Here is a 21376-nt window from a genome sequence, read left to right on the forward strand (position 1 = left end):
GTCTAGATACTCCATTTCTCAACTCTGAAAGACTAGGTTCTCCAATATTTTGGAATGTACCTCTTTCTTGTCTGACAAACCATTTGGATGGCTTCCTCTTGGCACTGACCATCTAGCGTTGGTGCTTGTGTTTGGGCTGCATCTGCCTTGGCTCAGTGAGACTTACTAGCATGGTGTACTTCCTTGCCATCCAGCTCATCAGATTATAGGATCTGGCAATATGCCTACTGGCCCATGCCTCAAATAGTTACTGGAAGAATGGGAAGCAAAAGGAGTTCCCAAACCACTTGAAGATAGGTGGCATGAATTTCCTTATATGACTTCCTAACAACCATACTCACTGGAGAAAACAGAAGTATGATGTCACTTTAAAAACATGATACCGGGGGTGGCTGGATGGTTCAGTCAGTTAAGTGTCTGCTTTTGGCTCAGGTCATGACCCCAGGGTCCTGTGATGGAGCCCCGTGTTGGATTCCCTGCTCAGTGGGGAGCCTACTTCTTCCTCTCCTCCCTACTCGCTCTTGACCTCTGTTGCTATCTCTCTCTCTCTTTCTCTCTCTCAAATAAGTAAATAAAAAATCTTTAAAAACAACATCAACAACAACAGCAAAAGCAAAAACATGATACCATACTAGCAATGAGATCTGAACAAAGCTGACCCAGGGTTTAATAAACTTGTGTCTTTTCATGCCCCCATCCCAGTTCCATTCCCCACACCTTGGTCCCTGAATATGAACAAATATGGAAGCAACTTACTGTAAACTGGATTTGACAGCCACCCATGATGTAGTCCAAGAAAGAATGCATCTTGTGGATCTGCGTGGGAGGATGAAAGGAAACTGTTTTAGTAACAGCACGATCTATTTCCTTACCGAGTGGAAGCTTAATCTTTGGGGTTAGGCTGCTAACCTGGAAGAAAGAGCAGAAAGGGATCTGTGAGGAAAGGAGGGGTCCATTGATTTTGGCATTTTAAAGGAGAGAAAAAGCAATGGTTAATTCCAATAACCCTGTGAGGGCTGCAGCTACATATGCCCCCTGTTCCCCTTTCTTGGGTTATTGGAGCCTCCGGTGAGATACTACACTTGGCATCAATGTTGGTCCCCATGTCTAAGTCCCAGTCTTGGTAACATTCTTAATACCAAAAGTAATCTAGATTGGTGGCTGCAGGTTTGGCAATGATCTGAAAAGGCCTTTACCGAGAGTTTCCCATTCATTAGACTCCTGCCATGCCATGAACAATGAACTTATGAGCACTAATTCTAAGCCAGGGACTTCACATCCATAATTTCATTTAATTCTTAGAACCACCCTATGAAAATGGTATTATCATTATGACTGTGCCATTTTGTGGAGGAGGGAGCTAAGGCTAAGATCACCTACCCAGTCGATGGTGGAGGTGGGACTCTAATGATGGCTGTCTGGACTGGCATAGTCCATCTTTTGGACCTCTGTGCTGGAAGTCGGTATGCTCCCTGCTTTCTGCCCAGCCACAGTCATCTGTGTTCTCGTGTGCCTTACCGATTTCTGCTTCATTTCTGCTTCCTTATGATTCTGCTGCTTGACTCTGGGGGATATTCATCCACTTACTTATTGAACAAGGATTTACTGAGCCCCCACCATGCACTAGATGCTAGGGTACGGTGATGAAAAACCAACATGGTCCCTGCAGTCCTGGAGTTGGCAGACTTGCCCCTTGTACCTGGGCAGGCAGTACCTGTGATTTTTGACCCTCAATCCTCGGATTCCATCTGATGTTCTGGGCAGCTTCTGAGACTGACCCATGAAATCCCACGTTGGTATCTCTAGGTACCACCTCCAGGTGGCACATAGCTCTTGGCAGACTTTTCTCAGGCCTGATGTTTACCTGGACCCTGGAAAAATGCCCGTTCCTGCCTTTTTTTTTTTTTTTTTAATGCAAGTGAAAGTGAGAGCACGAGCGGGGGGGGGGGGGTCGTCAGAGGGAGATGGAGAAGCAGGCTTCCCACTGATAAGGGACCCCAATGTGGGGCTCAATACCAGGACCCCAGGATCATGACCTGAGCTGAAGGCAGATCCTTAACTGACTGAGCCACCCAGACACATGCTCCTGGTTTCCTTATGGCAATGCTTTGCTTGATTATTGGAACACCTTACTATTGTTTGTATATCAAGGAAATAAGAACTTGGGAATGAGCTAAAATAGCCCCTGAGCACTCAACTGTAAGATGAATCCATGGAGGATCAAAACAGACTTGCACACAGCCACCTAAAGGAGATAGACAACTACTGAAGTGGTTCATCTAGATCTTTTTTCCTGCTTCCCTGGGCACAGGGATGTTTTGAATGTACCTGGGATTTGATCTATGAGGTAAGATGACCAGAGACATCTGTCTTTGGAAGAAGAGTGTATTTATTTCTTTTTTAATATGGAATTTTTTTTCCTTTAAGATTTTATCTATTTATTTGTCAGAGAGAGAACAAGCACAAGCAGGGAGAGCAGCAGGCAGAGGGAGAAGCAGGCTTCCTGCAGAGCAAGAAGTCTGATGCCAGGGTTCCATCCCAGCTTGAGCCGAAGTCAGACGCTTAACTGACTGAGCCACCTAGGTGTCCCTGGAAGAAGAGTTTATTACTCACAGCTCCCTGAAGGATAGGAGGCATGTCATGCCACCCAAGGGTCACATGGGGAAACAACAGTGTCAATCAGAAGGCAGAAAGATCGAAAATCAAGTGTTGGCTGAAGTCTTTATTGTGTTTGTGTGTGGGGGCCGGGTAAGGAATGAGTGGGACAGGGAAAGCAGTTAAATTGGTTTAGGATTGGAGAGTCTGAATAATTTTGGTGGCTCTGGGCTATAGAGGCGGTCTCTAATTATCTGAAGCCTGGACCCAGAGTGCTATAGGGCCATAGGAATATTAACTCCATATGTGAGCGCTCCATAAAGGAGGTGGTTGGGGGTGCAGGCTCTGGATTGGTTGGTTTGCATATCAAAGGTAGGTTCACAAGCAAGCTCACAAGTTGTTTGCTATCTCCAGGAATTAGCTAACCCTGGGAGGTGCAGACCCTACACCTGTCCACAAGGCTCCAAGATGTTAAAGTATCAAAAACTGTAGAAAATAAAAGTAACAATTAATGCAATGATCCCAATGGCTAATTCCAATACACTGTTCCCTACTCCCACTGACTGATTCAAGAGGTGGTCACATCTGTCTTTCCTTTCCTCTCACTCTTGCTATGAGAGGATGTGCAGAGCCTGGCAGGAGAGAAGGAACCTGATATACATAGAGAGAAGCTAGATGGCATTTAAGTCTTGTATGGTGGAATCAGACAGGCATAGGTTAAAATCTCAGCTCTTAAATTTACCATGTGTGTGACTAGTTACATGGTCTCAGTTGACAGCAGATATCTCAGGGTTCGGATACAAGTTAGACAGAATTCATCATTGTTACTCTCACATAGTAAATACTCAGCTGGGGCCAGGGTTATTCTCTCTCTCTCTCTCTCTCTTTTTTTTTTTTAGATTTTATTTATTTCTTTGACAGAGAGAGAGAGAGAGAGAGAGAGAGAGATCACAAGGAGGCAGAGAGACAGGCAGAGGAAGAGGGGGTATCGGGCTTCCTGCTTAGCAGAGAGCCCGATGTGGGGCTCGATCCCAGAACCCTGAGATCATGACCTGAGCTGAAGGCAGAGGCTTAACCCACTGAGCTACCCAGGTGCCCCAAGGGCCAGGGTTATTCTCAAATGTGATTTCAGAGGTTTGATTATTAGCATGAAGAATTTTCTGTGAAGCTAGAGCCCTTCTGGGAGGAGTTTCCAGGCCCCTGTGATCCTTCACCACAGCTTTGTGTTCATGGACCCTTGCATCATGGGTGAAGTGTCACTTAGGAAACACTGAACACTGTGACGAGCATAAGGTAGGGGCTTTGGAAATGCTGGCTTACCCTTGGGGGATCTCCCTCTGATGCTGTTCTGGATACAGAAGAGCCTGACACGTGACCAGGACTCCCCATCTTTGGGGGTATGACTGTCTTTGTGGAAGGCATGGTGGGTCACCACTTCTCCAAGACCACCTATGCCTACATTTCTCATTGTACATCCATTAATACATTGACTTTCTGATTTCTATTTTAAAAAACACACCTCCTTGACATTCTCTCCCACTGACCATACAACCTAAGCTCTTCCTCCCAGACAGCCCTAGCTTCACACTTCTTTTTTCTTTTTCAAGATTTTATTTATTTATTTGAGAGAGAGACAGTGAGAGAGATCACGAGCGAGGAGGTCAGAGGGAGAAGCAGACTCCTCATGGAGTTGGGAGCCTGATGTGGGACTCGATCCCGGGACTCCAGGATCATGACCTGAGCTGAAGGCAGTCATCCAACCAACTGAGCCACCCAGGCACTCCTAGCTTCACACTTCTTGAGAGGAACTACATACATACCTTGCACTGGTTCAAAATCACAACGCCTGAGTTCTTATAATTCTTCTTCTTGGCTTTGTACTTGGGATTGATGCATTCCCACTGTACCTGCGACAGGAAGAAGGGGAGTCATTTGATTAGGCCAAGCTCCCAGAGGCTGTAGCAGACGGGTCTGAAGGCTAACAAATGGTCTCTCTGTGATAACGTTTGCATCATGAGGGATGGTTCAGAGGCATGGATGAGTGAGACTGATATTGGATGGCATGGTTTGAATCCTGGTCCCATCAATTTCCAGCCAGGCAACCCTTAGCAAATTACTTGATTCCTTTATGCTTTGGATATCTCCTCTGTAAGATGGAGCTGATAATTGTATCTCTCAGGATTATTGTGAACTCTTAATAACTAATCCATGTAATATATTTAAAACAGTGCCTGGCACTTGGGAATGCTTTCTATTAATAGGGTTGAATCGAGCAACAGAGGGAAGGAGACATATGTAGACACATTCCTAACACGAGTATTGAGTCTTAGTGTCTAGGAATTGGCTTGTAATGTCAGAACACTGAGAGACATTGAATGCTGGCTACAGGAAGTTAGTGGGAATAATGATGAGTTTGCATAGAACCTCACTGAGAACTAAAATAATGGAGTGATACATAACACTATGGTGACACAGTAGATCTCCAAAGGGGATAGTATCAGAGCTGTAGGAGTGGCTGGGAACTGAGAAGGTAGCTGGGAAGTAGGGGAGTGTCTAGGGGAAGAGATATCAAGACTTCAAGTGACAAAATCAACTACAAGTCAAACATCCAAGAGTCACTGAATGCTCCTGCCCACCATTCCATGGGAGCCGGATCCCCGGATTTCCACTCAGGAGACAAATTTTCACTCTCTCTGACAATTAGGATTATCTGAAAATAAAGCAATTTCTGAGGCAGATGTGAGTGGTGTAGACTGATACAGCTTTGACCTCCACTGATCCATTTCGCTCAGTGTTCATGCATTTGTGTAGGGGCCTCCCTCAATGACAGTGAGATTAGTTAGTCATGTGACTTCTTTTGGCCAATGGGACATTAGCAAAAGTGAAGTGTGCACAGGACTAAAAATGCCTGTGCATTGGGGTTTGCCTTCTTCCTGCTGCTGGTGTGTTATTACCACCATGTAGAAAAGCTTAGGCTGATCTCCTGGAAAACAAAAGCGTACATGGAGAAATGTCCCAGCTGTCCCAGTTGCCAAGGCACAAATGCATGAGTGAGTTCAGTTGGCATCATGTAGAGAATAGAGAGGAGCTGCCCCAGGTGAACACAGCCTAAATTGCCAACCGAAGGAACTGTAAGTGAATAACGATTGTTGTTTTCGGCCAGGAACTTTTGGGGTAATTTGTTCCTCAGCAACAGATAACTGAGAAGAGCAGTTTCTCAATACTGGGGAAGTTCCACTAGTGGAACTAGGGGCTGGGCAACCACATAAGTTTTGGGAAGAAAGGAATCCTGTACTGGCCAAAGGTCCCCTAGAACTCTTTCTATAAGAGGAAGGAATGAAAAAGAGGAAGGAAGGAAGTTAGGAAGGGAGAAAGGGAGGAAAGGAAGGAGGGAAGGAATGTGGGAGGAGAGGACAGGAAGAAAGAAGAGTCCAATTGAATCTGAAATCAAGACATCGCAAACCCTGTTTGTTTTTTGTTTGCTTGTTTTTTAAGGTCTCATCTTTCCATCATGGTCATGGTTGTCTTTCTTCCCTCTCTTAGGTTCTCTTCTCATTTGCTCTCCAAGCTCTCATAGTGCTTGATAAACAAGAGTTCCAGCTTGTTTCAAAGTAGGTCTAGTATTTTCAGACAAAACACTGCAAGTTCCTCTCAAATCCGTCAAAATTGAAATTGCCTTTCCCCCAAAACTTCCTCTAATGTCAAGTAGTGTAGGGATTTCCCTTACAATTGGAAAGAAAAGATCCAAAATTAGCTGTGATGATTCCTTTGTCATTTTCAATCATTTCTATTAACCTCAATTTCTTCAGTCAAGAAGGACATAACTGATGAAACTTTGAGCTAGAATTCAAGTTATCTTAAGAATTATAATGATAATTCATGGAAAGTCTACTCATTTCCATCTTAGGCTAAGGCAGACCTGTAGTGGAGGATGGGACAGTGCAGCCAGGCAAGGGCTCCAAGGAAGCGGAATCAGAACCTGCAGGTACTTGGGGGCTTTTACGGCCGTTGGGCAGGCAGGGGTGCTGATGAACTGGGTCTAAGTATTTTCTATCTGTCTTGGGATGAAGTTTTCATGTTATTATAAGCTATTTGCTTTACATCTACAATCCCATTTAACTCTCTCACTACTCCCTCTTAGAGATGAAAGTTAAGGCTCAGGTCTTATGGTGGCAACGGGTGGAGTTGGGATTCACCACAACAGTCTCACTCCAAAGCCTGGTCTATTAGCAGAGTGCTTGCTCTAGAAAGTTCTTGGAGGGGCTCTCCTATTTGTTCTTGCAAGTTTCCTTTTTGGCCACCTGAGAGGCTGTTCATGAAAGCCTCCTGAGAATTAACCCAAGTTCATCAAGAATTTATCCTACAGAACTATGACTCTCACAGGAAGGTGCTTAAAAGAGGACGGCTCCTCTTTTCATCTTTGTTTCTTCTTACAGAGGTTCCTCTATTCCAGCCTCTATCCTCTCTCTCTATCCTCCATTCTCTTGAAATTAACTACTTTTTTGTTGATGGCTCCAAAATACATCTACAGGCAGGCCTCCCTTCCAGTTTTCCAAACCCCATTCTTGAACTTTCCTCACAAACTGGACCTCCCTGAAATAAGACTTCCTTACTCAGAAATGGCACCAATGTTTACTCATCTATCCCCCTCATATACAAACCCTCAACACATATTGTAGCTCCTGTCTCTAAAACCCATCTTAAAACACTCTATTTCTCTCCACCTCCATCATCACTTTTTGAGCCTAAATCATTATCACCTCTTGTCTTGCCTTCAGTAGCAGCCTTCTGACAGATCTGCTTTCACCGTCTTCTCTCTCTATAACAAATTATCTACACAGTGGCCAGAGTCATTTTTAAAAGTTAAAACCAGTCATGTCATTCTCTAGCTTGGACCTCTCTGGACCACTGTCCAGTAGAACTTTCTGCAATGATAGAAATATTCTACATCTGTATCAACCAAATTGAAGCCACAAACCACAAGAGTTTATGGAGTACTTAGAGTGTGGCTAGTGTGGCTGAGGAAATGAAATTGAAACTCAACTTAAATTAATTAAAAGTAAGACTAAAACACTCACATGTAGCTAGTGGTCCCTGTCCTGGTGAGCACAAAGCTGTATAGTTCTTACCACATTTAGAAGAAAATCCAAACTCCTTTCTCCAAGCTATTAGAATGTGCTTTTCCTGGCCCTTGCTTCTGTCTTGGACCACATCTCATCCACCCTCTCTGCTCCAGATTGACTAATCTCTTCCACATCCTTAATCACACCAAGTTCTTTCCTCACTCAGGACTTGGTAATGCTATTCCCTCAGCCTGCATGCTTTTCCCTTGCTTGTTACGTGGCTGGCTTCTTTTTGTCTTTAAGGAGCTTCAACTTAAGTGCTGCCGTTTCAGATTATTCTTCCAGTACCACACCTTTATACTGCATACACTTGTTCAGTTTTCTATAACATTTGTCACAAACTACAATTACATTTTTGTTTTTTGTTTATTTGATTCATGTTTGTATTTTACTCTGATGTGCAGTCATGACACACGTAGAGCTTGGCACTTAGTAGGTGTTCTGTAATAAGTACTAGTAGAATCAATACATAAGAGAATATTTCCTACAGTGCAAATGTGCCCAAATGGGGCTGAGTGATTGAACTAAATAAAATCTTTCTGGTATCTCGATGATACAGAAAAGTATATAGCGTATGATTAATTTCCTCAATGGGACTTGAAGATTCATTTTTGCTTGTTTGGAAGAAGTAGACTTTGGTTTCTTCAACTATTATATATGCTATAATTTTACTTATTCTACCCTCTTAAGAAACTAAAGATGAAATGTTTCCTATATTTATTGATTTGGTTATTTTTACTTGTAGAAGAGAACAGACACAACTTCGTGAAACTTTTTAGAACTCTAATACATAGTATTGATAATTCCTTGATTTATTAGTTCAGTTGGGCCTGGCTCAACAGAGCAACAACTTCTCTGGCTATCTTGTTATCCTGGGTGTGACTTCATTTATAATTTAGTGTTGGTTTTTTGTTTTGTTTTAAAAAAGATTTTATTTGTTTATTTGAGAGAGAGAGCAGAAGAGAGTGGCAGGATGTCTGACTCAGGTCTCAATCCCAGGACCACATGAGATGTGGTCAAATTCCTGGGATCATGACCTGAATGGAAGGCAGACACTTAACTGACAGAGATACCCAACCCCTCAATTTAGTGCTGGTTTTGACTGTGGCCCTGAACCTTTGCATGCCTGCTGGTGGCAAAGGTCTGCATGTTTCAGAAGTTACTTGGAATCCTGGATGCTAAACAGAGCATATACAACAGGTTTTGTGGGAGCTATGTCGAAAGTTGCCCTTGATTTTCTAGACCAAATGTAAGTACTTGACAAATGGTCTGGTTCAGATTAAGCTTCCAGTTCTAAAGAATATTAATTTATTCCCATCCATTCTAGGTATATCCTTTTTTAAAAAAATATTTCATTTATTTATTTATTTATTTCACAGAGAGAGAGAGAGAGAGAGAGAGAGATCACAAGCAGGCAGAGAGGCAGGCTGGGGGCGGGGAGCAGGCCCCCTGCTGAGCAGAGAACCTGATGTGGGGCTCGATCCCAGGACCCTGAGATCATGACCTGAGCTGAAGGCAGAGGCTTAACCCACTGAGCCACCCAGGTGCCGCCCATTCTAAGTATATCTTGACCTTATATCTGAAAGAAGAGACATTGAAAATGAGTTGTGATATCCTCTGTAATCAGCACTTCTGACCGGGCCAGGTATAGGATCTTATCTCTAAGGGAAAGCCCTTTTCAAAGCCATTGAACACTCAGCTGTCACTCTTTTCTGTTCCATGGGGACAGTGGGCCCCAGAGTAAGAAGGTCAGGTATTTTGGTTTTGAGACCCCCTGAGACAAGGAGTTAAGTGTAAGTAGTTCATTTGGGAAGTAATATCAGGAAGCACCAACTGAGGAGTGGGGAATTGAGAATCAGAGACTGCCAAAGAAGTCTGCAGTCAGTTACCACTGTGAGCAACCAGGGCCGATTCCTGCTGGGGAACTCTAGAAACTCCATAGAACACACACTCAGAGTTCTGTCCCCTGTGGGGCAAGACATCTGGGGTATTTAGACTCCACCCCCCTCCCCCATTAGTTATGTGTTTAGGGCTGGTCCCTGGAAGGAGCTATACCTTCCCTTATACTTCACCTGGCTGTGGGCAGAGGCAGAATAGGGGCTTCAGTTACCAGAGAAATCCCACAGGCAAAGAGATACAGGTTTCGTGGCTAGGAATTGGGCAGATGAACAATGAACAGGTAAGAACAGCAGTTACCTGGTTAGGGTCCAGAGGAAAACAAATGACTGATCAGTTTATAGATACATGAATGTATGTGTGCCTGAGAGAAATGAAGAAGACATTTAGGTTGCTGTGTGGCATGATGAAATCCCTATATGCCTCTGTTATGTGCTGTGTTTGGGTCCATGTCTCAGTATCCAGTGTGTGAGTGAAATGGTGGAGCCAAAAGAAAATCCCGTGGCCGTATTGAATATCTGGAGGAATCTGATAATTTTTCCAAAGCAGTAAATATGTAATTAATGCCATCAAGTCATGGAAAGAAAATATTACCATAAACAGATATTTGGGAAGCACTAGCTACATGCTAGGCACGCCTCTCAGTACATATCATGAATTATCTCATTTAATCTTCACAAAGTTCTATTAGGTAGGTACACTAATCACCTTCATTTTTAAGTGAGAAAACTGAGGCACAGAGAGGTTAAGTCACTTGTCCAAGGCTACACAGCTAAAGGAAATCAGAGATATTCTCATCTGACCTCTCTGTTTTATTGATGGAGAAATTGTACCACACTGGGGCGGTGTCCTCTCCAAGCTCACACTAGTTGCTTTGGTTGGGTTAATAGTAGAATCTAGGTACTCAAATCCCATCATGCTTCCAACTTGTCACATTTAATCAAATACTGATATCTCTTCTCTAGGTATTCCATGTGTAGTGGTACTAAGGATACATCAAGAGAGAAGTGTCTGGGGGAAATACCATGTGTGATTTATCACCTACCTGTTTCCCTTCCATTGCTCCTCTCATCTCCTTGAATGTCGAGGTGAATTCTCCAATGAAGTCATGTTTGCCATTGGAGTCCCAGTCCCATACTATGCACTGCAAGAGGAGAGGAAGTATCTCTTAAAAAAAAAATCAATAATGAACTCACAGTAGCTGAAGGCAGTGTGAGGAAGACCTGATGAGAGATGTGTAGTCTGGAACAAAAACCCAACACTCCAGAATTGTGGCATGTGGGATATATGATGCCTTTGGTTTCTACAGTTGCTTTTTTTTCAAAATTAAGTTTTTAATTTAATTTAAAAAAATTTATTTATTTATTTGAGAGAGAGAGAGAGAGAGAGCACAAGCATGAGCAGTGGGGAGGGGCAGAGGGAAAGGGAGAAGCAGACTCCCCATTAGGGAGTGAGCCCAACAGGGTGGGGCTCGGTCCCAGGACCCTGAGATCATGACCTGAGCCCAAGGCAGACACTTAATGAACTGAGCCACCTAGGTGCCTCTTTTTGATGGCATCTTTTTAAAAAATTTTTTTTTATTTTTTCAGTGTTCCAAGATTCATTGCCTATGCACCACAGCCAGTGCTCCATGCAATACGTGTCCTCCTTAATACCCATCACCAGGCTCACCCATCTCCCCACAACCCCTCCCTTCCAAAACCCTTAGTTTGTTTCTCAGAGCCTATAGTCTCTCATGGTTCGTCTCCCCCTTGGCTTTACCCCAATTCACTAGAAGAAAAACAAATTTCTCAACTTTTGCTTTCTCTTCCAGTGTGAAGGTTATGGCAGATAATTCTTCTTGTTGGAAAACATATTAATAAGTCCTTTGGTTATGAAGGAGATTGTATTAGAATAAATCAAAATGGAAGAGGTTAAGACAAAAGGAGCTCAACTGCTCTGCTGAATAAAATAATATCAAGTTGAGTTTTCCCTTTGCAACTACAGACATGAACATAGGACCCAGGAGTATGAGTTGAGAAGTTTGGCAGGGATTCATCAGAGGGCTGAAGATGGGCCTGACGGTGGAGTAGGAGGAGGTAAGAGACAGGTAGGGAACTTCAGAAACTGTGAGGTCTAAATTTCAAGGTCAAGTCATTTAGATAGCTCTCCTCTCAGACGCTCTCTCTACTTCCTCCTTTCCTGTTATCCCTGTGACTAGTAAATCTGCCACCCATAACAACATTACGCTAGTGGTGACTTGGAGAATAAAGGTGAGGGGCTATGTCCATGTTTTGGGACAAACAGACCAGAGAGCAGTGTGATACAGCCCATAGGGATTGAAAACTGAGGGAGCAGGGTTGCAGAGGGAGAGCTAGACAGATGACTCCTAGGAGTGGGGAACCCCACAGAAACACTGGGGAGGGTGTCAACTTCTGCAGTACATGGAAGTAGAACTCAAGATACCTTATCCAGATTTTGAAATGAATCTTTGACCCCAGGGAGTTGGAGAATTACAATTAACATTCAGTTGAAACCATTCAATGTACACTAACTTTTTGGTCACTACATATTGACTCAATTGGTAGATGCTACAAGTAAACTACTAATAGGATCTGTTATGTCAGTCTGAGTCTCTAAGTGAGGGAAATGCACAGCAGAGTCTCCAGGTGACCTGGGATGGCCATTTGTATCTACAAGAAGTAAATCACTGCTGTTCTCAGCCACTGAGATTGCGACCACATAACCCAGTCTGAGAACTATTTAAGTACTTAAATATCTTAGGAAAAGGTATTTCAATTTACCTTGTCTGATTCCAAAAGCAGGAAAATAAATTTTGTGAGGAAGTTACAAAGAAATAACAACAACAAAAAAAAGCGTCTCTCGGAATTACACCTGTCTGGACATAAAGTTATCTGTTTGTGTAAGAGTGTGTGTTTCATTGCTAGAAATGTTTAAGAAGAAACGGCAGGACTATGCTCCAAAGATGTGGTAGAGAAAGTCAAGTAGAGAATGTTATGGAGGGTTTAGTGGGATGGTCTTTGGGTTTTCTCTAGCTCAGAGATGGTAAGATTAGTTGGAGTTGTATAGGTTGCAAAATAACATCAATGAAAGGCAAAGCTCTTTCTGGTTGAAATGCTAAGCATACCAATGTTTGGTAGGAGGCTGAGAACCCCCTTCTTAATTCGAAGCCGGAAGAAGTTCTTCCTCATTTATTCCATTAGATGGTGGAACCAATTAATGATTCAGCCATTTGGAAAAATGTCTTAGAATGTGCATTGTAAATATCATGTTGTTGAACACTATCCATTGATCAGCAGTCACTTACAACCAGGGGCTTTTCTCTTTCTTTGCCAGTCCCTCCTTACTGCCTCTCCCTCCTTGGACATGTATGACCTGGGCCTGGACACAGAAAGAAAGAAGGCTGGTTCTTGGGACCCTGATTTTAAGGATCCTAACTTTGCCTGGTAATAAATACAGCCACGGCACACCTGAGACTGACGCTCAGGTACTCTTCTACCTTGAGGAGCGGATTAAAGAGACAAAGGGAGCAGAAGCATAGGAGAGAAAAGAAGTGGAAGCAACCTTTTAAACACTCCTCTAGAGGCACCTGGGTGGCTCAGTGGGTTGAGCCTCTGCCTTCGGCTCAGGTCATGATCCCAGGGTCCTGGGATCGAGCCCCACATCAGGCTCTCTGCTCAGCAAGGAGCCTGCCTGCTTCCTCCTCTTTCTCTGCCTGCCTCTCCGCCTACTGGTGATCTCTGCCTGTCAAATAAATAAATAAAATCCTTTAAAAAATAAAAATAAATAAAAAGCACTCTTCTGCATTGAGGAAGAGGTTGAATCTCCTTCCTCCTGCCTCCCTAGTCATAGCTGAATATAGAAAAAGAAAGAAGGGATGTACAGAATACTTCAGCTTGTAACAGAATCTTAGTCAAAAACCACCTGTCACTCCTTTTTTGCCCCATTAGATGTCCCGTCATGCTTTAGTTACTTTCCCCCCTTCCACCTGGCATGCATAACATTCAGGACGTTTGTAATCCGCTATAACTCGGACAGAGAAGGAATGACCACTGACCCTCCACGGGCTGGAGGAGGAGTCAGGCTTGACAGGACTCTAGTCCTGGCCTCCCGGGGGCAGGCCCTGTCACTCACATGGGCCCTGCTTCTTTGATTGGCTAGCATTTCCCACTGCGGCAGATGCAGAATTCTGTTTTGACCTTTCTCAGAAGGGACCCTAAAGGATGGAAGACACAGTGAAGCAGAAAAACAAAAACATTCTTTCCGTCTCTCCCTGCCACGAAGCTGGTTTCTGACAGCTCTGATGCGGTTGAGAGAGGAACACATCTTGGTGAAAAGTAAACAGATCAGCTGCCCTGTAGAAAAACTGAGACTGAGGCAGGGTTCCTGGTGTGAATCAATAAGGAAGACTTGACAGATCTGTGAGAGATTAGCAGCTGGAACGCTCTATGAGCCAGAAGTCTTCTTAAATCCCTGCATTTCACAGTGGAGTTTAGTATGCAGTCTTACCGTGTCTGAGCTCCACAGAGGGTCCGATCAACTCCCTCATTTTACAGAGACGGACGTGATGGCAGAGAAGTGAAATGGCTTCTGTGAGTTCACCCAGTGCAGGGTTGGGACTAAAATCCAGGTTTCCCACCTCCCTGATTTCATAGCTCCCACACAGATAGCAAATTATCATAATTAAACAATATATATATTGCTTACTATGTACCAGACTTTTTCTGAGAACTTATTTTATATATATTTCACTTATATATGAAATATATATGTGTATATATACACACACGCACATATATATAGACTCATTTAATCCCCAGAACAATTTATTGTTTCACTTATTTTATGGATGAGGAAGTGGAGGCACAGAGAAGTAGAGTAAGTTTCCCAAGACCACTCAGCTATCACTAGATAATCTTTGAACCAAAAGTAGTTCATAGTTTGTCTTAACTGATCATCTTTTATGAACCCATGCCACTTGGTTTATGGTCTTTAATTCTTTATGGGAACCTTGAAATGACAATACTATTATTACCATTCATAGGTAATTGCCAATCTCTCTTAGAGAGATTAAGTGACTTGACTGGACACCTAGAAAGTGACAAATACGGATTTGAATGCAGGTGTTTGTTGCTATAGCTGAAATATTTTCTAATATACCACATTGTCTCTTAATAGAAGAGATTCAGAATTGAGTTCTTCTAAATTTGCTCTGTGTAAAAAAATCCCATTCTGTGATTGAAACTATAAAGTATTAGGATTTCCTGAAGCTCTATGAACACACCAAGCAACAGAGAGGACCTGTTCACTGTTCCCAAGCAATAGGCTGCATAGACAGTACGTGTATGGTCTTTGGGGTCTTAAGCAGTGTCTATGAAATGCGTGGATAGGTGTGTCTTGAGAGTGCACTACTCCATCCTGTTCTTATTTTACATTTGTATGGAACCCATTATAAGAAAGATATGCCAACTTATTGTTCACTAGCCTTTTGTGATGGTCAGTTTTATGTGCCAACTTGGCTAGGTTATAGTCCCATTAGTTAATCAAACACTAATTTAGGTATTACAGTGAAATTATTTTATAGACACAGTTGATCAGTTCATAATCAGCTGATGTTAAAATAAAGAAGATTTTGTGGTTCCATATGAATTTTAGGATTGTATTTCTATTTCTGTAAAAAAAAAAAAATCACATTGGGATTTTGATGGAGATAACACTGAATCTGTAGGACACTTGAAGGAGTATGGGTATTTGGAATGACATTCCAGTATATGAACATGGAACATCTTTCCATTTACTTGTGTCTCCTTTAATTTCATCAATGTTTTGTAATTTCCAATGTGTAATCTTTCACCTCCTTGGTTAAGTTTATTCCTAAATATATTATTTTTGATGCTATTGTAAGTGGGACTGTTTTCTTAACTTCCTTTTTTGATGGTTCATTATTAGTGTATAGAAACACAACTGACTTTTGTATGTTGATTTTGTATCATGCAAGTTTATTAAATTTGTGTATTAGTTCCAACAGTTCCTTTTAACAGTTCCTTTTGGTGGAATCTATCGGGCTTTCTGCATATAGGAATTATGTCACCTGCGAACAGATAATTTTAATTCTTCTTTTCCTATTTCTTTTTCTTTTCTTTCCTAATTGTTCTGGCTAAGATTTTTCAGTACTGTGTTGAATAGGAGTGGCAAAAATGGGAATCCTTATCTTGTTCCTGATCTTAAAGGAAAAGCTTTCATTTTTCACCATTGAATAGGATTTTAGTTGTGGCTTTGTCACATATGGCTTTTATCATTTTGGAGGTTACCTTCCTTTATACCTAGTTTATTGAGCATTTTATCATGAAATAGTGTTGAATTATGTCAAACCAGAATAGCCAACGCAACCTTAAGAAAAAAGAACAAAGTGGTCCACACCTCACTTCTAATTACAAAATATATCACAAAGCTACAGTGATTAAAATAGCATGGCACTGGCATAAAGACAAACCTATAGGCCAATGGGACAGAACAGAAAGACCAGAAATAAATTCACATATATATGGTCAACCGATTTTTGACAAATGTGTCGAGAATGCAAAATGAAGAATAGTCTTGTCAACAAGTGATGTTGGGAAAACTGGATATCCAAATACAAAGGAAGGAAGGAAGGAAAGAAGAGAGAGAGAGAAAGGAATTCAGTCGCTACCTTTTCCATACACAAAAATCAACTCAAAATGGATTAAGGATTTCAACATAAGACCTGGAACTATTAGAACTATTGTAAGAAAATATGGGAGAAAGCTACTTGACATTGGTCTTGGTAATGATTTCTTGGATATGTCACCAAAAGCATAGGCAATGAAACCAAAAGTAGGCAAGTGGGATTATGTCAAACTAAAAAGCTCCTATCCAGAAAAGGAATCAACAAAATGAAAGGTATCTTATGAAATGGGAAAAAAATATTTGCAAACTGTTTATCTGATAAGGGGTTAATATCCAAAATATAGAAAGAACTCCCACAATTCAAGAGCAAAAACCCCAATAGCCCAATTTTTTCAAAATGGGCAAAAGTCTTGAATAGACCTTCCTCCAAAGAAGGTATAAAAATAGTCAACAGGTATATGAAATCATGTTCAACATCATTAATTATTAGGGAAGTGCAAATCAGAACTATAACAAGATAGCACCTCATATCTGTTAGAATGGCTATTGTTAAAAAAAAAAAAATGGTTGTTGCCAAAGATGTGAATAACTGGTAGCATTGTACACTGTTGGCTGGCATACCTTTCTTATAATAGGTTCCATGCAAATGTAAAGTAAGAACAGAATGGAGTATTGCAAACTCTCAAGACACACCTATCTATGCATTTCACAGACAGAGCTAAAGACCCCAGAGACCATGCACACACTGTTGTCTATGCAGCCTCTTGCTTGAGAACAGTGAAGAGGTTCTCTCTGTTGCTTATACTGTTTCCCATGTTACTCATTTAACCTTTACAGCAACCCTGCTAGTGGAGAGCGTTTGTAATTGTCTCCATTTTATAGATGAGGAAACTGAGAAATAGAGAGGTTAGTGACCTAGTATTCATACTGAATATTCAGTGTTTAAAGTATGGCTGACTTTGACATCAGAGTTCTCAGATCAGAATCTGATGCAGTTCCGGGTGGGGAGTAATGAACTCTCTAAACTGTGATCAGGAACTGTATAACTGCCACAAATCACTAAAGAATTCTCATAGATAAAGGAAATGTCTTCTTCTTCTGATCTCTCAAATTTTCATTTATTTATTTTTAATCACTGTATACTTGTCATTTGCTCAGGTGAAGCAGAATTTGCTGTCAAGTTTCTCTCGCTCCTTAGTCACATCATCACCTTAAGCTTCCACTGATATCTGTTTATATCCGCTCTAACATCTCCACCTACGTGGTCATCACTGGTCCACGACTTGAAGGGAACCTCTGAGCACTCAGATTTTTATCAGGGTTTAGCACAATTCTTGGGCACAAGTAAGAACTCAGATAAATATCTGATAAGTGAATAAAAAAGGTCTCTCTTCCTGAGTCAAGTTGATGACAGTTCTCTGAGTGTTTGGTCTTATCTATACTGCAAAGGGAAAGGAAGATATTGCAATCATCTTGTTGATTTTTATTAAAGGAGACAGTTGAACCAGATAATAAGCTTTGGTGGTTGTAGACATGGGTGTAGGAAGGCAGAAATGGGATTATGGACATAATTTAATGATTGTAGTCACAGGTGCTAGGGGCTGGGAAGCAGGAGAGCTAAGTTTTAGTCTGAGCTCTGCAGGTAGTTCCATGAGACCTCAGGAAGGCTTCTCAAACTCTGTGCCTTGGTTTCCTTCTGCATAAATGGGTGTCTGGGGAAGGAGAATTGGAAGGAATGTTCTGTGAGGTCCCTTTCCAATCCAGAATTCCCTAGTTACATGACACTACATCTTTATTCCTTTTTCAACCTTCTGTTCCAAAGTCTGAGACTTTCATATTAAAGTAATTAAAGTAATGCAGTTCTTAATTAACTATTAATACCTGGTAATGTAACAATACTCTCCTTGTTCTCTCTTGTAAGGTATGTATCTATACATACATATCTATACACCTTGGAGAGCTTAAAGTACATTGTTCATAGTCTCATGGTGATCCTCCCAAAAGCCACCCCACCCCCAGGAGAAAATGGGTCCATTTTTACAGATGATGATCCTAAAATATAATAAAGTCACTAAGGTGACTTATTCCCAAGTGCAGAACTACCAAGAGCTGAATGAGGACCTGAACCTGGCTTCATCGCTCTACATCCAGGGCCCTTGTCCTTATACCACATAGCTTCGCAATAAACTTCCGCCAGGTGCCTTTCCAGTGGAGAGCTTTTTCCCCTTCTTTTCTTTCTTTCTTTTTTTTTTTTTTAAATAATCAACTAATTTACAATATCTGACCTCTCTCAGGAAGAATACATTTATATACAATTTTAATGTTCTGTTTGATAATAAGAACTCTTCAGAATTGCCCAGAATGATTAATCCAGGAGGGGAGTCTTACTGAGTTCATTTAAAGGTAGAATTTTAAATTGAGACCATCAAAGTTAAATGCTAACAATGTAGGGACCAAACTGTGTTTCATATCACTCAGTCTAGACCAGTTTTCTAACTTCAGCTTTTAGAAAATCAGGCAGTATTCTATCATTTTAGGGAGGTTTTAGGCAAATATATAGTCATACTTCAGAGCAGCCAAGATTAGGGATTTGTGAGAATTTCACCCATAACTTAGTATTTGGGATGACTTCTTTTTTAAAAAATGCAATGAGAACCCTTAACACAAAATTGGCTTAGTGGCTTAAATAGCACTCTAAATATCTACAAAAAGAATATCAAATATATATATTTGTTTATTTGATGGTTGTAACTTGGGCCCTGGCGGACCTTGGCTGGGTATGTCCATGGGGAGAGGATCCAAGTTCCTTTGATTATCTTCTAATCACTTTATTGTGATTGCTCACTGCAGAGTCAGCAGCAGTGACTATTTGACATTGACCCAGCCCTTAGGGTAAGAGTGAAAAGCAGTTCCTCCACTGTGTCATGAATACTCTGACTGGCTTCTAAGTCTGGCAGGGCAGAGGGCTACGTGGAGTAAACAGAGAGCTTCATAGTAGAGCAGAGACTGAAACTGGATCCAGTTAGATGGTTACAGGTAGGATGGGTAGGACAGATGGAGGGGGAAGTTTCTCAAATAAACGTTATTGTAGGTACAGCTCCAGAGGTGGCAGGCAGGGCCGAGGCTTTGACTACGTGCATCTCCAGGAGCCACCTTTGCTGGAATGGTGAGCAGGACTAGTGGAAACTTGTCTGTATGACAGCCCAAGTATCTTCTGAGGGACTCATTGGGAGGTGAGGAGAGAGTAGGCTCACAAGATGGGTCCAGCAGCAGAAAACTGGACTTTACAGGAGTGGGGCAAGGCTGAGCAGAGTCTGGTGACAATCACCCAGATTTTTCCATGGGCTTTGCCCCAGTGGATTCACGTTTGAGTTCTAGGGAGGAGGCTTTTAGCAAAAAAGCAGCCTAAAACAGCACAAAATACCAGGGTCTTATGTACACCAAGAGAAAAGAGAGAGTAGCTTTGATGCACTGAGAGCATCAGAATGTAGTCCCAGGGACTCAGGGGCATGGAGGATGCAGTGGAGGTGTTGCTTGGGAGCTGGGGGGGGAGGGAGGACGGGGATGGCAGCAGCAGCAGCAGGAACGTCTGGACGCCTTAGAGGGCACAGCGTTGGCATTCACATGCTAAGACATCCACGCACCAAGTGGCGGCAGCAGCAGCAGCAGGGAGAAAACCGCGTTAGAATCTTTGGGACCCATGGAATATGAGCTCTGTTGGCTTGGGGTTAGTCCTTCTGATACAATGGAAGTGGAGAAGGGCCCTTAGCTGGCCTCAGGAGTAGCAGAAGCGGGAGACAATGCACAGATTGAGGGTGGGGGGCGTGGCCCATGCCAGGAGGTAGCTGAAATGACTTGTGGGTGAGTGTATGCAAAAACCTGCTTGCGATTTTCAAAGAAATAATTGAAGGGTGAACTTTAAAGGAGCGGAGAGAGGCCAGAGGTCTTGCCTTAGTTGTCGAAGCAAGATCTTATGAAATGTAGGTTCTATCACCAGTCTTTAAAATAAAACCTATATTAAATATTGGGAATGCCAGCATTTTAATTCCAGTGTGGACCCTGTAAATGAGGCTGTGCATAGTCATCCACCATCTGTTTTCCCTGCCCGGCCTGCCCTCACTCACTGATCCCCGCCTCAAGAGGAAACACAGAGCATCTGGGACAAGAAGTCTAGATGCAGTGGGGGAGTGCTCTGTGTTCCTTTTCAGTACTGTATGTCCAGAATGATGCAGCTTCCTCTAATCCTGAAACTCACATCAGGTGCTTCGTGGGAGGAAGATCCCAAAGCATGAGTTCCCCTTGTAGACTCGGGTCAGTGCCATTTAACTCAATCTGCTTTTTTGGTCTCTCGTCGTCAACTGCTGTTTTTTCTTCCAAGTTTGCTCTCAATTTACACTTTGCATTTGTCTCACCACATTTCTAGTAATCAGGCCAATCTGCCTTTTCCACAATTAGAAAGTTGGTGGAAGATGTAGTTACCTCCAGGAGAGGGATTATCTTGACCTTGGAGGTAACATGTTAGTGGTTTGATAAGGGGGAGAAATGGCAGCACTTTTGGAGTCATTCATAATTTGAATTAAATCTCTTCCCTTTCACTGGCCAACTGTGTAATCATCCCCAAATCACTTTGCCTTTTTCTATCCAGTTTATTAATCTGTAAGGTAGGGGTGGTAAGTCTTCTCTACTCACTAGGTTGTTGCAAGAATTTATTTGACACACATATCTTATTTATTTATCTATCATTTACCATGGACTAGAGATCGTGATATCAATGGGTATAAAGAGATGAAAGCTGTATCCCCTGCCTTCAAGATGCTGACAGTTTAGTGCAGGAGATGCAGTTGTAAATAAATAGAATGGACATGGCAAAACTGGAGGGTTGTGCCAAAGGTAGTCACCATGGACAGTCAGGAAGGCTTACAAGAGCAAAGAAAGAAAAGAGTACCTCCTAAGCAGCATGTGCAAATAAATACAAGAGCTCTTCAGTTTATTTGCACAAAAGGATAAATGGCTAAAACTGGATCCTTTTCTGAGCATATAGTAAGGACAGATAGAGCAGAAGAACACTCTGGGTGCCTGCAGGGACAACTGGAGGACACAGAGCTACTTTCTCC

The 21376-nt window shown here is 42.2% G+C and overlaps 1 protein-coding gene across 2 annotated transcripts in view; it reads right to left on the reverse strand.

Moving 5' to 3' along the window:
• CPNE4 (copine 4) overlaps nt 1-21376 on the reverse strand; it is a 477586-nt gene that overhangs the window by 34820 nt on the left and 421390 nt on the right. For both annotated transcript variants that reach the window (XM_059162603.1, XM_059162604.1), the window contains exons 8-10: nt 10660-10758; nt 4416-4502; nt 757-816 (exon numbers count right to left, since the gene is read on the reverse strand). In XM_059162603.1, coding sequence (XP_059018586.1) covers nt 757-816; nt 4416-4502; nt 10660-10758 — 246 coding nt within the window. The remainder of the gene's footprint in view (nt 1-756; nt 817-4415; nt 4503-10659; nt 10759-21376) is intronic.

Source organism: Mustela lutreola, chromosome 2 (genome assembly GCF_030435805.1).
Source record: "Mustela lutreola isolate mMusLut2 chromosome 2, mMusLut2.pri, whole genome shotgun sequence".
In the NCBI taxonomy this organism is placed as follows: Eukaryota; Metazoa; Chordata; class Mammalia; order Carnivora; family Mustelidae; genus Mustela; species Mustela lutreola.